The 13,343-nt window shown below is 42.4% G+C and overlaps 1 protein-coding gene across 1 annotated transcript; it reads left to right on the top strand.

Annotated features, from left to right (window-relative positions):
- Window positions 1–9,658: 9,658 nt before the first annotated feature.
- On the top strand, window positions 9,659–11,302 carry nr0b2a (nuclear receptor subfamily 0, group B, member 2a). The gene is made up of 2 exons (XM_079502953.1): window positions 9,659–10,257; window positions 10,551–11,302. Exons 1-2 carry the CDS (start codon window positions 9,723–9,725, stop codon window positions 10,790–10,792), a joined length of 777 nt encoding a protein of 258 aa, XP_079359079.1. The 5' UTR covers window positions 9,659–9,722; the 3' UTR covers window positions 10,793–11,302.
- The last annotated feature ends 2,041 nt before the right edge of the window (window positions 11,303–13,343 follow it).

Raw genomic sequence — 13,343 nt, 5'->3', positions numbered from 1 at the left:
ATGAAAATGTTTGAAAACCACTGGTCTAACTGTGGCAGAAGGCCTGAGTGCTGAGTGGCAGCAGACCAGCTGAACTGAAGGGTCCACACAAAAACATATCCTACCATAAGGGGGCGCCATTACCCCTAGGTTGATGACCTTGTGGGAGAGGGGACCAGGCAAGCTGAATCTTAACAATAGGTCAAGGCCTGTCAAGTGTCATGTCCTGGACATCATGCAAACACAAAGCAGGGCTGTTGGCCTGCCTATTACACCAGCAAGAGTTCAATGACTCCCAGAGGCTGGAAACTCGAGTTCACATATCCTCGCCTCATTATGGGGACATATAAAACTTGTTATTTCACTCCAACTCTGTTTATATGCTTTGAACAATGATCACTTGTTTGTCCTCAAGAGCTGTAGCAATTTTCATTTTCTGTTTTTCACATCTATTTTTGGCATTGCTATGCTATATTCTACTCAGTCAGGTCAGTGTTCTACATCACTGGTTCTCAAAGTGGGTTCCAAGTCCCGGGAATCTTACATTTTTTCGGATATTCAAAAATAGCCGATCTACAAGCTCACAGTGTGTCACAATCACAAAGCGACGCGTTATGGTCTTGTAGATACAGCTACAAGAAGAAGAAGAAGACAAATAGTCTTTTATGGGGGACTCTAGCACAAAATCTTTTCAGGGGTCCATGGCCAAATACATAATACATTTGGGGGTCCTTGACATGAACATGTGTTGTAGTAGAGAGACAGGAAAGCAAGGGCAGAAAGTGAGAAGAGACAATGCAAGACAAAACAGGAGTTGGATTCAATTCAAACCCTCACCCAGTAGTGTACCCCTACTAGTGCCTGGTCTGTGCACCCTACACATTTTTCATTCATTCATTCATTCATTCATTCATTCATTCATTCATTCATTCACTTACTTACTTCTGCAAAGGTATTCATAATGCATAAAAGAAAAGTAATTTGAAATTTGAATTTCAGAAAGACGTGCAAAAAACAGGACATTCCTCAGGTGACAGAAATGACATCATATTACACCATCACAAATCTTCTACTTCCACTGCAGTGCTGCATGCATATAGCAAACAGCCCTTATTGCATTCACGGAACTAAAGGACCTTTTTTATGTTTACTATCTGGGTAGAGATAAGCGTCTGTCCTCCGTGCCCGTCTCTGCCTGCTCCCAACTGCTATAATTATCTTTCCTTATCGTGGGCCTTTACAACTGTCAGGACGCCTCCCCGGGCCCAGGGGAGGTTACCACTTACTAGTAGAGTGTGTAACTGTCACAATGATCACGTCTCCCTATGCAGCAACAATCATTCCAATTCTGTTCAGTTTCAAGGACCCCCCCCCCCCAGTTTGATATGCATTAGTACACAGACCCCCGTTCAATTTTCTTTGTGCATCACACTTTGTTTTACTTTGTTGTTGATAATTGTATGCACAAGTATAGGCTACATAAAAATCTGTATGTATGTGTTTTGAATACACGCACGCACACACACACACACACACACACACACACACACACACACACACACACACACACACACACACACACACACACACACACACACACACACACACACACACACACACACACACACACACACACACACACACACACACACACACACACACACACACACACACACACACACACACACACACACACACACACACACACACACACGATACCATGGTGGAAAAAGTACTCACAACCAGTGTTGTGAGCTAGTATATTGGCTGGCTATTTACAAATAGCCAAAATACAGTAGGGCTGAAAGTGTAAAAGTGTATGTATGTTTTGTAATAAATCTACAACTAGTAACTATAAGGTTTTCAAATAACTGTAGTGGAGTAACAAGTGCAATATTTGCCTATGAGATGCTGTGGAGTAGAAAGGTATTGAATATGGGAAATACTCCAGTAAAGTAAAAAAGAAAAAGAACAGTAGTTTTAAACGTACTTCATTACTATCCACCACTGGATACCACCAATGATTTAGTGCATTGGGTCCTCAACATTATATTGTTAATTGCAAGGACCACAGGCCTCTGAGAGTGTACAAATCTCATACATCTGGACCCCCACTTTGAGAGCTGGGGAAAGACACATACTGTAGTAGTAGAGCAAGCGGTCCAGGGTGGTTTGTAAAACATAGGGACACTGCAGACGATGACGTTTTGCACCCAATCATTCGGCTATCATGTCAAACCACCAGAATCATGACCTTCACACATAATGTATGAAGGTCAAGGCAAAGTATGGTTTATTTGTAATCAACAAAAGTTGACCAATGTGAACCAGGTGTAGCTATATGATGAAACACATTTAGCATAGTACTTTACATTTTTATTCTGTAAAGCCTTTGGTGTATGAAATGAAATGTGCTGTATAAATAAAGTTGCCTTGCCATGCCGTAGCAAAGACAAAGAATTTGAAATGAATGCATCAAAATAAATATATAAAACGTATGGAAGGTATTAAATACAAAAGACAACACTATAGCATTGGCTATTTAAAAAAAAATAGCAGATATACAAGCTCACAACAAATGAGGGGAAAGACCTAATAAAAAGTACTATTCCACAGCCTTGGGACAACATTAGAGTAGCATTTAACTGGGTCTGACTGGGACAGAGGGGAAAACAGGCGTAGTTGGTCAGAGGATCTAAGAGGGGGCGGCCTACCTAACAGGTAGTTCTCTAAAAACCCATAATAAAACCGTCAACTGGATTCCGTAGTTGACAGGAAGCCAGCGAAGAGAGGCCAATTTATGGGAGCTGTGCTCCCTCTTCTTACTGTCTAGATTATTCTAGTGCAGAAACACACCCTGTACACCAGAACAAGATTATTCAACTCTGGGAGTGTTCAAATAATGCTAGAGCAGTGTTTCTCATTTCTCAGACTTTATATTTTATTTATTTCAACAACCCCCAAAACAGAAAGAGACTTGTAAGCCGGGTCAATTTAGAACCCCCCAAAGAATGCGGACTTTGCGGAGGGCCCCTGGACCCCACTTTGAGAGCCACTGCAATAGAGCAACAACAAAAAAGGCAGACACAATCGTTTTGGTGACTGGTGCTGCCAGTTGTGTCTCACATATAATCTCTTTATTGCGGTCATTCACCCGGGTGTGACCTTGACTCCACAGCGCTATGTTTTCAATATTACAGAACTTTAATCACTTTAGCAAAGGTAATAGGGTTGTAACATTGAGCTTCTTGTGGCGTACCTGTATGTATCCATAGCTTTGTAATTGTAGTATTGCATCCCCTGACATCCATATAACACTAAAATATCATGACCAGAGGGACTCGGTGAGGATTCTCCATTTGTTTATTTAGCACAATAATAAAGTAATTAGCTTATCAGTATAAAACCTTGGTGCTAGGCACAGAAAAGATAACCGGGCAGATCATCAACAGTGCTTAAGAAGGGGGACTTATGGTAAAATAACAACCTCAAGGCAGAAAACCCCCTTGAAAAAATTTCCCGTTGATGATGTAATGCTTAAGACCTCTATTTTTCAGCACCGCATCCAGTATGTCCCTGCCTACCATACAGGATTAAACACTTGCAAAGCCTTCCCTTCTGTTCCTCGTCATATCAAATCTTCGATGACATCTATACATTTATGGAAATAAATTGAAGTTTAAAGTTATGTTCAGTTTTCTGAAGACCAAATCGCTGATCGTGGACTACAGGAGGCAGAGGAGAGAGCTTTAATCCCGTAAAATGAAGAAAAAAAATTCTCATCTATTTCTCTCCTCAGTGGGTTGACCAATCGATCTGAAATTGAACTAATGGCATAATGCAGGGATTTATTAGCATTTCCAGTGATCTTTCACTCAATTAACCCATTTTGGGTGGGAACCCCTTTTGGTGTTTTAAACATTGTTATAATTTAGCTATTGAAAAATAGCAGATCTACAAGCTCATGGCGTGCTACGAGCTTGTAGGTCTGCTATTTTTGAAAAACTGTGAAAATATTTATTTCAGAAAACTGGAGGATTTAGAAGATTTTTTAAAGATTTCGAGGTCAGGTCTAAATGGACTCCTTTTCCATTCACATTCATTGATCTCCTCAGAGGCTTGACCAGTCGATCTGACGTTGTACATGGGCTTTGATCATTGGCACCTGACCATCTGATTGATAAATGGGATTGGGGGTGTGCAGTCTTTGGGTTCTAACTAAGTCTGCATGCAGTTTGATGAGTGCACCGATATGGACCAGTATAAATACAAATATCTAAAACGGAATAATCTAGATCTCCATTGGTACACCCATTCAGTGAATATTTAAAGGGATATTTCACTTTCAAAAACATGTTGGGTCATTTTATCATCTACTCAGGCTCACCCCAGAGAGTTTTGGTGACTCATGCTGCCCTTTTTCCTTTTCAATTATTCAATTAAATTTAAAAAGTAATTGAACATGACCCATATTAGGAGGGCAGTATTAGTCACCATCAGTTAAAATGACCCACATTTGTTTTGTAAATGAAATATCCCTTGAATCAGTACCTAGTTACCTACCAAGGCGTTACCATCTCTAGGATAGTACAATGATTTGTTGCAATATTGTAAGACACCATGTTAACTTTTAAGATGTATTTTGTTTTTGCATACAATTATGAATATACTGGTGACGTTAATGTTTCTCTTTTTTTTAGTAGGCTAAACATAACAGGTTTAACATAGAGTCAAAGGACAGTACATTTAGCAGAGAAAACATAGAGTCAAAGGACAGTACATTTAGCAGAGAAAACAACAAGGTCAAGGACTTGGTGGCTGTCATGATAGAACTAAATTCCCATTGACGATGTAATGTCTAAGAACTGTTTCTTCAGTTTCTCAGCCCACACAAGTCCCTTCATGGCATTATATAGGTTTAATGAATAGTTGCTTTCCCTCCTGTTCCTCTCCTATGCTGCCTCAGGTGAATTCTAATCTTAGCTGACATCTGTGGCTACATTTTGCCATGTGTACAATAGAGTTACTATTCAAACAAGTTATACCAGTGGCAACAACCCACAGTTAAATCGCTGAGTTATGCAATTATGTTCATTTTAACTTCCGTTTTCCTGTGTCCACTGATAATGTATGGACTCACTGATCGAGTCACAAAACAATAGTTCTTTTAGCACATAATGTACTGTGATGTATAAATGCACATGAGCTCCTCGCACAGTTCCAATGTCATCATCGCGCATGCCGTATGCTGACAACCCAACAACGATCGGCCGGAATGTGATGATAGATAAACCTTCATTGACTCAGTGGTGGAAGAAGTACTCACGTTTTTTTTACTTAAAGTATCAATACCATCATGTAGAAATACTTTGTTACATGTAAAAGGTCCATGTATTAAAAATGTACAACAAAAGTACAAAAGTATTGGCGCCAAACCATTAAAGGGATATTTCACTTTCAAATAAAATAAACATCAAAGAGATATATTTAAAAAGGAAATGAAAAAAGGCCCCTCACCAGTGTTAATGTTGTTGTATAACACTAAGTCGACTAAGACTAGACAATTAAAGGGGCATTCCACTCATTTTCAACATGTCATTAATATACCTTAGAGCCGTTGTGTGAAAATAATAAAAAACGTCCCCGCATTCTGAACTGGAGATCTGAAAAAAATCATTAACATGGTGAAACATGCGTTAACACGGTGAAATTAACACGGTGAAACAGCTCTAAGGTATATTAATGACATAGTAAAATGTTGAAAATGAGTGGAATGCCCCTTTAAAGACTAAACGATTTCAGATGACTAAAACAGAATTTACTGTCAAAAGACTATAAGACTAAGATTTTGATTTTTAGTTGACTAACACTAGAGTGACTAGACAATTTCAGATGACTGAGGTGTTATTCAAAAGACTAAATCAGAATTCACTGTCAAAATTAACACTGCAATATCAGTCACTAGAACCAACCAAGGACGGTGTTTTAAGTGAATATAATCTATCATGGTTAAAATGGAGTTTGAAGTTGCAAACAAGACAGTCTGAACGTTTGAAAGTGAAATATCCCTTAAAAGTTAAAGTAGTCATTGTGCACAATATAACATTTCACACGTTTCCAAATGCATAAAAATCCCCAATAACAGAACTACTATAAGCTCAAAACGTGTGGCTTTGCGATGCATCGTGAGCTTGTAGATCGGCTATTTTCAAATAGTCATGGCTATTATTTGGTTGATTATGTTACATGTGCCTGGTGCACGTTTTTAAATGACCATGTGCGTACAGGCCAGGGCCTAATGACCATGTGCGTACAGGCCAGGGCCTACAGTTGAATGATATCTCTGAGATTGAGTCCTCCCCGATAAGGCGAGGCACGTTTATTCATATAGAACATTTGTTTTACATAAAAGATTATATATTAAGACATAAAACTTTAAAGGACTCCCTGCTCGCCCAGCAGTCTGCTATCACCTAGGTGGATGCGTGCACGCGACCTCGCCCTCAGGCGTTACTGTGTGTGTGTGTGTGTGTGTGCGCGCGTGCGTGCTGGCAGTGCTGCAGTGGTCAGTGTGTGTGTGTGAGAGAGAAACAGCAGAGTCAATAGGTCATAGTCTCCAATCAGCGTCAGCTGCCGGGGTGAATGGGTCATGCTCATAGATACATACAGACCTACACACTGGCTCACTTAATGTCAATGGGTGGTGCTCATACATACAGATATACACACAAAGTCACTTAATGGAGGCGGTTGGCACAGCTCAAAAATAATCTAGGTACAGTCAGTGATTCTCAAAGTGTGGTCCAGTGACCCTCAGTGAGTGTTCCTTGAGGCCTATAATCATTTATGTAAATAAATGGATTTTATATTTTATAATAGTGCCTTTATCCAAGGCGATTTACAGAGATTGTGCATTACATTCACCCATTAACACACACATTCTCACACCGATGCCGTAGGAAACCATGCAAGGCACCAACCTGCACATCGGGAGCAATTAGGGGTTCAGAGTCTTACTGTATGTAATGCACTTTGAATTGCATCGTTATTTAAATGTGCTATAGGCTACAAATAAACGTGCCTCGCTTTATCGAGGAGGACTTAATCTCAGAGATAATTTAAAAAGAACGTGTGCCAGGCACATGTGCAGACAGCCATGTACAGACTTTATCCTCCAAATGAGTGAACGATGAGATTCCATGGCATGCCATGTTCTTCCTTTAAAGGACATATAATTGGTCCTCACTAATGTTCATGATAAAATACCCAAAAAAAAATCAACTCGGTCTGTCTCATAGGAGGGCCGGGGGCAGTTAAGAAACCCATTTTCTTTTGAGTGGTGCAACCACTCCCTTACGGAGCTATGTATGTCCGTGGGTGGCTGGCTGTGTCCGTCCCTGGCTGGGTCTGTCCGAGCACAAAAATTGCGTTTGGCTGATTTTCACAACCAAGTGTCTGTCTGTCTGTCTGTCTGTCTGTCTGTCTGTCTGTCTGTCTGTCTGTCTGTCTGTCTGTCTGTCTGTCTGTCTGTCTGTCTGTCTGTCTGTCTGTCTGTCTGTCTGTCTGACTGACTGACTGACTGACTGACTGACTGACTGACTGACTGACTGACTGACTGACTGACTGACTGACTGACTGACTGACTGACTGACTGACTGACTGACTGACTGACTGACTGACTGACTGACTGACTGACTGACTGACTGACTGACTGACTGACTGACTGACTGACTGACTGACTGACTGACTGACTGACTGACTGACTGACTGACTGACTGACTGACTGACTGACTGACTGACTGACTGACTGACTGACTGACTGACTGACTGACTGACTGACTGACTGACTGACTGACTGACTGACTGACTGACTGACTGACTGACTGACTGACTGACTGACTGACTGACTGACTGACTGACTGACTGACTCACTCACTCACTCACTCACTCACTCACTCACTCACTCACTCACTCACTCACTCACTCACTCACTCACTCACTCACTCACTCACTCACTCACTCACTCACTCACACACTCACACACTCACACACTCACACACTCACACACTCACACACTCACACACTCACACACTCACACACTCACACACTCACACACTCACACACTCACACACTCACACACTCACACACTCACACACTCACACACTCACACACTCACACACACACACACACACACACACACACACACACACACACACACACACACACACACACACACACACACACACACACACACACACACACACACACACACACACACACACACACACACACACACACACACACACACACACACACACACACACACACACACACACACACACACACACACACACACACACACACACACACACACACACACACGGGGTGTGACAGTACAGTGACAATACAGTACAGTACAGGGACCCCCTGGGGTCCCCCACACGGAAACTCTGTCATTCCTCAACCGTTTCGGACACGGGGCGGCTCGCCGGAACCGGGCCGGCACCCTGGGCGTGTTCCTGTGGGTCTGGAAATTACGGGGACCCCCCCGGGAACCCCCACACGGAGTTGCACCACTCACTTCACACGGGTGTGATTCTTTAAGAATATTTACATTTGTATTATCGTGAGAACGATGGCTTCCATTTTCGCATTGCAAATTTTCAGGAATAGAAAGCCTGCTGTTTCTATTAGCTTGGATTCCCCATCGATGATGTCACTGGTGGACGGGTATCTGAACTGCCCACAGCCCTCCTATGAGACAGACCGAGTCGAAAAACATGGTGCTATTTTTGGTCCATTAGTGAGGACCAATAATATGAAGATAGGTTGAAAAGTGGTGAAGTGGTCCTTTAAAGATATGTTTTGGGGCTTTTATGCCCCGATGCATTGATAGGAAACAGGGAGAGATGGGGAGAGACATGCAGCAAAGGGATCGGGACTCAAACCCACAACGCGCTGTCAGGCTACACTGGAGCCTATAGGTGCTATGCATAGTTATATAGGTTCTACTTCAGCTGTCCTGCCCAGCATGCCATTCTGTAAGTAGACATACCGTGTGTATGTATGATCATAGTGTCTTACAGTTTTCCATGAGACATAAGTCATGTTTATTGTGGCGAATCATAATTGTAGATTTGGAATAGACTGTCAATAAATTCTTAAGTGTTTTGCCAAGGCAAACCACTGGCAAGTTGGCAAACCAACAGATTGGGTATCACTGAACATATATTTAATATTAAAAAAGAAGGGTTGGCTATACAGTATGCGGCTGCCTCAAGGACTTAACTTGTAGGTCATTGCCCCCTTCTTGGCTTTGGCCTCGTTCCACCTCTGTCGGTGTGAGCTGGCAGTGTGAGTTGGCTGATTACCTCTGCAGTCCTTGGTAGCATGGTACTGCCTGGGTTAATGACACATGCTCAGAGATAAGGCCCACCGCACCTGATATCCAGGGCATTTCTCCAGCAGTTCCTCTTTCATTGAGAAAAGCTTATCTTACTTCCCAGGGATTGCTCATAGTCAGTTGCTCTGCAATACAGTGAGTTGTTTTTCACGGAGGAGTATTGACAAGTCAAGGTCCACCAAGGCTGGGGAGGGTTGGTCTTATAAATAGAGGCATCACAGCAGACAGAGGCACCAGTAGCCTGCAGACGGAGACCTCGACATAGTGAGAGGACAGTAGCATTTGAGCTGAATTCAGAGTTTTAAACCCAGCAACTGCACCGATCTCTACAGGCCTCGACATGGAGAAGGGGTGTCACTGCTCAGATCACAGCGATCAACACTCAAACGCCATCCTCTACAACATCCTGAGCCGAAAGGATAGCAGCACCTGCAATCAAAACAACAATAACTACAACTCAAAACCACACGGGTGCAATTGTGAGACGCGGCGGACAGTTTGTTTGAAAAGGCCGTCTGACATTTGCCAGGAAGCCTCTGCGGTTCTGGTTAAAACCATTAATTTCATGAAGAGCTTGCCTGCATTCAACCAGCTCCCACCAAACGACCAGTTTTCGCTCCTTAAGAGCTGCTGGGCTCCGCTCTTCATCCTGGGTCTGGCCCAGGAAGGTGTGGACTTTGAGGTGATCGACAGCCCCGCCGACAGCATGCTGAAGAAGATCCTGCTCAACTGCAAAGAGAACTCTGAGACGGACAGAGAGCAGCCCACCATGGCCGGTGTCAGCAAGCTCAAGTCCTGCCTCAAGAAGTTCTGGAGTTTGGATCTGAGTCCCAAGGAATATGCTTACCTCAAAGGGACCATCATATTCAACCCAGGTTAGTGTTCATCTGCTGGCGTGAACGAATGGCATCTTGTCTTGATTTAATCCCTCGACAATCACTCAAGATTCTTTCATTTTCCTCCATGTGCAGTATTGGGATTGATTCATTGACCGTTTTATAGACAAAATGCCTAAGAACATAATTATATTTGTACATACAGTATGTCAAAAGGATAAAACACAAAAAAGGCCCAATTGCTTCCTTTACGACCACAATGGAGGGGATATATTATCTTTGCACCCTATCAAATGTTTTGTCACTTAACGTATTTTGCTGTCTTCTTCCAGACGTACCAGACTTGAAGGCGTCCGTGTTCGTCGAGTGCTTGCAGCAGGAGGCCCACAACGCCCTGAAAGAGGTGGTCCAGCCCCTCCATCCCTGGGACGAGGGCCGCTTCGCCCGTATCCTCCTCACCGCCTCGTCGCTGCAGAGCATCACGCACGGCCTGGTCACGGAGCTCTTCTTCAGGCCCGTCATCGGACAGACCAACCTGCTGGAGCTGCTGGTTGACATGCTGTTCTACAGATGATGAAGAGCATTTAACGATGTCCATCATGTGCTGGTCCCCAGCATCCGTTATTGTGGGTAAAGCGTTCGCTTAAAAAAAAAAAAAGATTTGCCGACTATTTTCAGCGAACGCTTTCCCCACAATAACATAAAACAGACAATACACTAGCATAGAGGCCTGAGGGACTCAGCTCAACCACATGGGGTTTAAGTGGTTAAAATGTCTCCCGGGACAGTTTCAAGAACAGACTTTAGTATGGGCTGAGAAGAAGTTGAGAGCTTGTTCGGACAGTAGCTCCGCATGAAAAGAAGAAACTTGGGTCAAGTGTGGACTGCACAAATAAGCACTGATGGTGTTGGAGAGACAAAATAAATAATGTGAACTCAATACACATTAACAAATTGTTTTCTGTTGCGGAAACAGAAAGATGAATTAGGATTAGAATTAAGGTCATTGTTCCTGTTGGTACATATTTCCATTTGCTGTGGCACACATGTTCCAAAATGTTCTGCTCAGTACAAACAGACTGTATCCTAACACTGTGGATAAGGTAATGGTGTTATACTGAACGTACATTAGGTGTGCTTGAATGTTGTTAATGTTTTTTAAGCATCTACGGAATGCACCCCCCCTTTTTTCAAATAAATATATTTTTGTTACAATAACTGTCTTTCTCAATGTTTGAAAACGCATCACAGTGAGCCATCATTAAAAAGAATAACGAGATAGCACAGAATATAACAGAATATTTATCTTTGAGCGCATCCACATGATATATATTACTAACCCTCATTTAAGACCCACTACTGTACATGGTGTGTGAACTAATAAAAGTCAAAATGGCTAATTATATATTAGAGATTAGACTCTAATGGAAAGAAAAGTGCTCAATGCTTTATGCAAAAGGTACAGTAGTGATGTTTGGAGATAATTAAAACTGATAAAAAGCCTTAACTGACTGGCTAGTTATTTATGGAACAATTAAAAGACAATATGGTTCGGATCCAGAACTATAGCAAAGTCAGGAGGACATGTTTCTTTGTTTGCTTCTTTTGTAAACTCTATACATTATATTGAGTTCAACCACTTTAATCGTATGTACATTGGCTATTTGGAAAAGCCAATCTACAGCTCACTCGCATTCATGAGAACCTCTAGTTTAGCTCACACTGGCATGTAATCTGCTGCAGTGAGGTAGTCCCTCACTCAGCACATGTGCCAGTGTGTCACACACGGAGTCAATGACACAGAGGTGAATGACTCCACACAAGACACCCTGCCGGCTGTGAGCTCAGTGTCATGAACTCCGCTATTGGCCTATTAACTGTCCTTGTATCAGACTGATACAGAAGCATGGCTGGAGGAAAAAAAAAAACACGCTCAGGAATATCGGCTAAAACACGATTTCGCATTAAAGTTGATTGTGAGGGCATTCCTTGGGAATATTGGCCAGCGGTGGCTTTATCCGTCTCCACTTTAGGGCAAATGTGTCATTATTGTGAATAGAAAGAGGTATGTTCGTTTTTGTCTGCTTTTCAGTGATGCTTTGTCTCCCTCTTGAGGTGGTTATTCACCTGTGTTTGCTCAGTCTACCAGCAACGAACAGTGGCAAGCAAACCTGGGAGAGAGGAAAGAAAGAGGTTCACTTTAGTTCTGTTTAACCTAGTTTTCAAATACAACCAGATTAAACATAGTGAACAGTGCGCTGTAAATGCAAGGCTTTTATATGCAGGGAGAAACATTTCCATGCCTAATGAAATGTTTAAAAGGAAAACTGCCTGACTAACTGGCTTCTTTAGATACTGTAGTGTAGTAAAAAAATAAAAAAAAAGAATTATATATTTAAACAGGTCATTACGTTTTGTCCTTACCGGGGCTTTTAGTTGTGAAAGAGACAGTGCTTTACATGATATCACATACAGGTAAAACAGGAATGTGGTAGAAGGGGCAGGGAGCCAGGAGCGTGGGGGGGGGGGGGGGGGGGGGGGGTACTGCCGCACACACACAAGACAGCAAATGAAGGACTGTGTAGTGTGTATCAGGACTTTAAGACACTGAAAAGAGAAGCTCCCCCGAAATCATAGTTTGGAACTTTCTCCAGCATATTCCTTTTTGCCCCGGTGTGTGTAATAGATGACAAAGAACAAACCCCAGGATTTTATTTCCTTTTCTTTTGTTGGAACCAGCCAAACGAGTTCCTCTCTTTTGCTGATGGCGGAGAAAGCCTGCCTCCTGCAACAGGGTGACCTCCGGGGAAGAACAGAACAGCCTGACTGACAGCCAGCAGAAATCTTAGGCCTCGTACCGGTTATACTTAGTCATACGCAGTGGTGGAAAAAGTACTCCCAATTTGTACGTAGGTAAAAGTATCCATACTGCAATTGTACTGTTGCAAATAAAAACCCGGAAATTCTAAATGTACTCGAGTAAAAGCACAAAATCTATTGGTATCAAATGTTCTACAAAAGTAGAAAGTACTCGTTTTGCAGAATGTCCCGTTACACAACTTTACTTCAAATGTATACATTATTTTGAAAATAGCAGATGATGTGACACATTGTGAGCTTGTCGA

The sequence above is a fragment of the Electrona antarctica genome (genome assembly GCF_951216825.1).
Source record: "Electrona antarctica genome assembly, chromosome: 6".
NCBI lineage: Eukaryota > Metazoa > Chordata > Actinopteri > Myctophiformes > Myctophidae > Electrona > Electrona antarctica.
The sequence above is the reverse complement of the archived record's forward strand: the minus strand, read 5'-3'. Positions and strand labels throughout refer to the sequence as shown.

Bases quoted from the DNA above. Each gene is read 5' to 3' on its own strand.
- nr0b2a (XM_079502953.1), top strand. From the start codon at position 9,723: ATGGAGAAGGGGTGTCACTGCTCAGATCACAGCGATCAACACTCAAAC. The intron at 10,258-10,550 runs GTTAGTGTTCAT...GTCTTCTTCCAG, and splicing joins GACCATCATATTCAACCCAG to ACGTACCAGACTTGAAGGCG.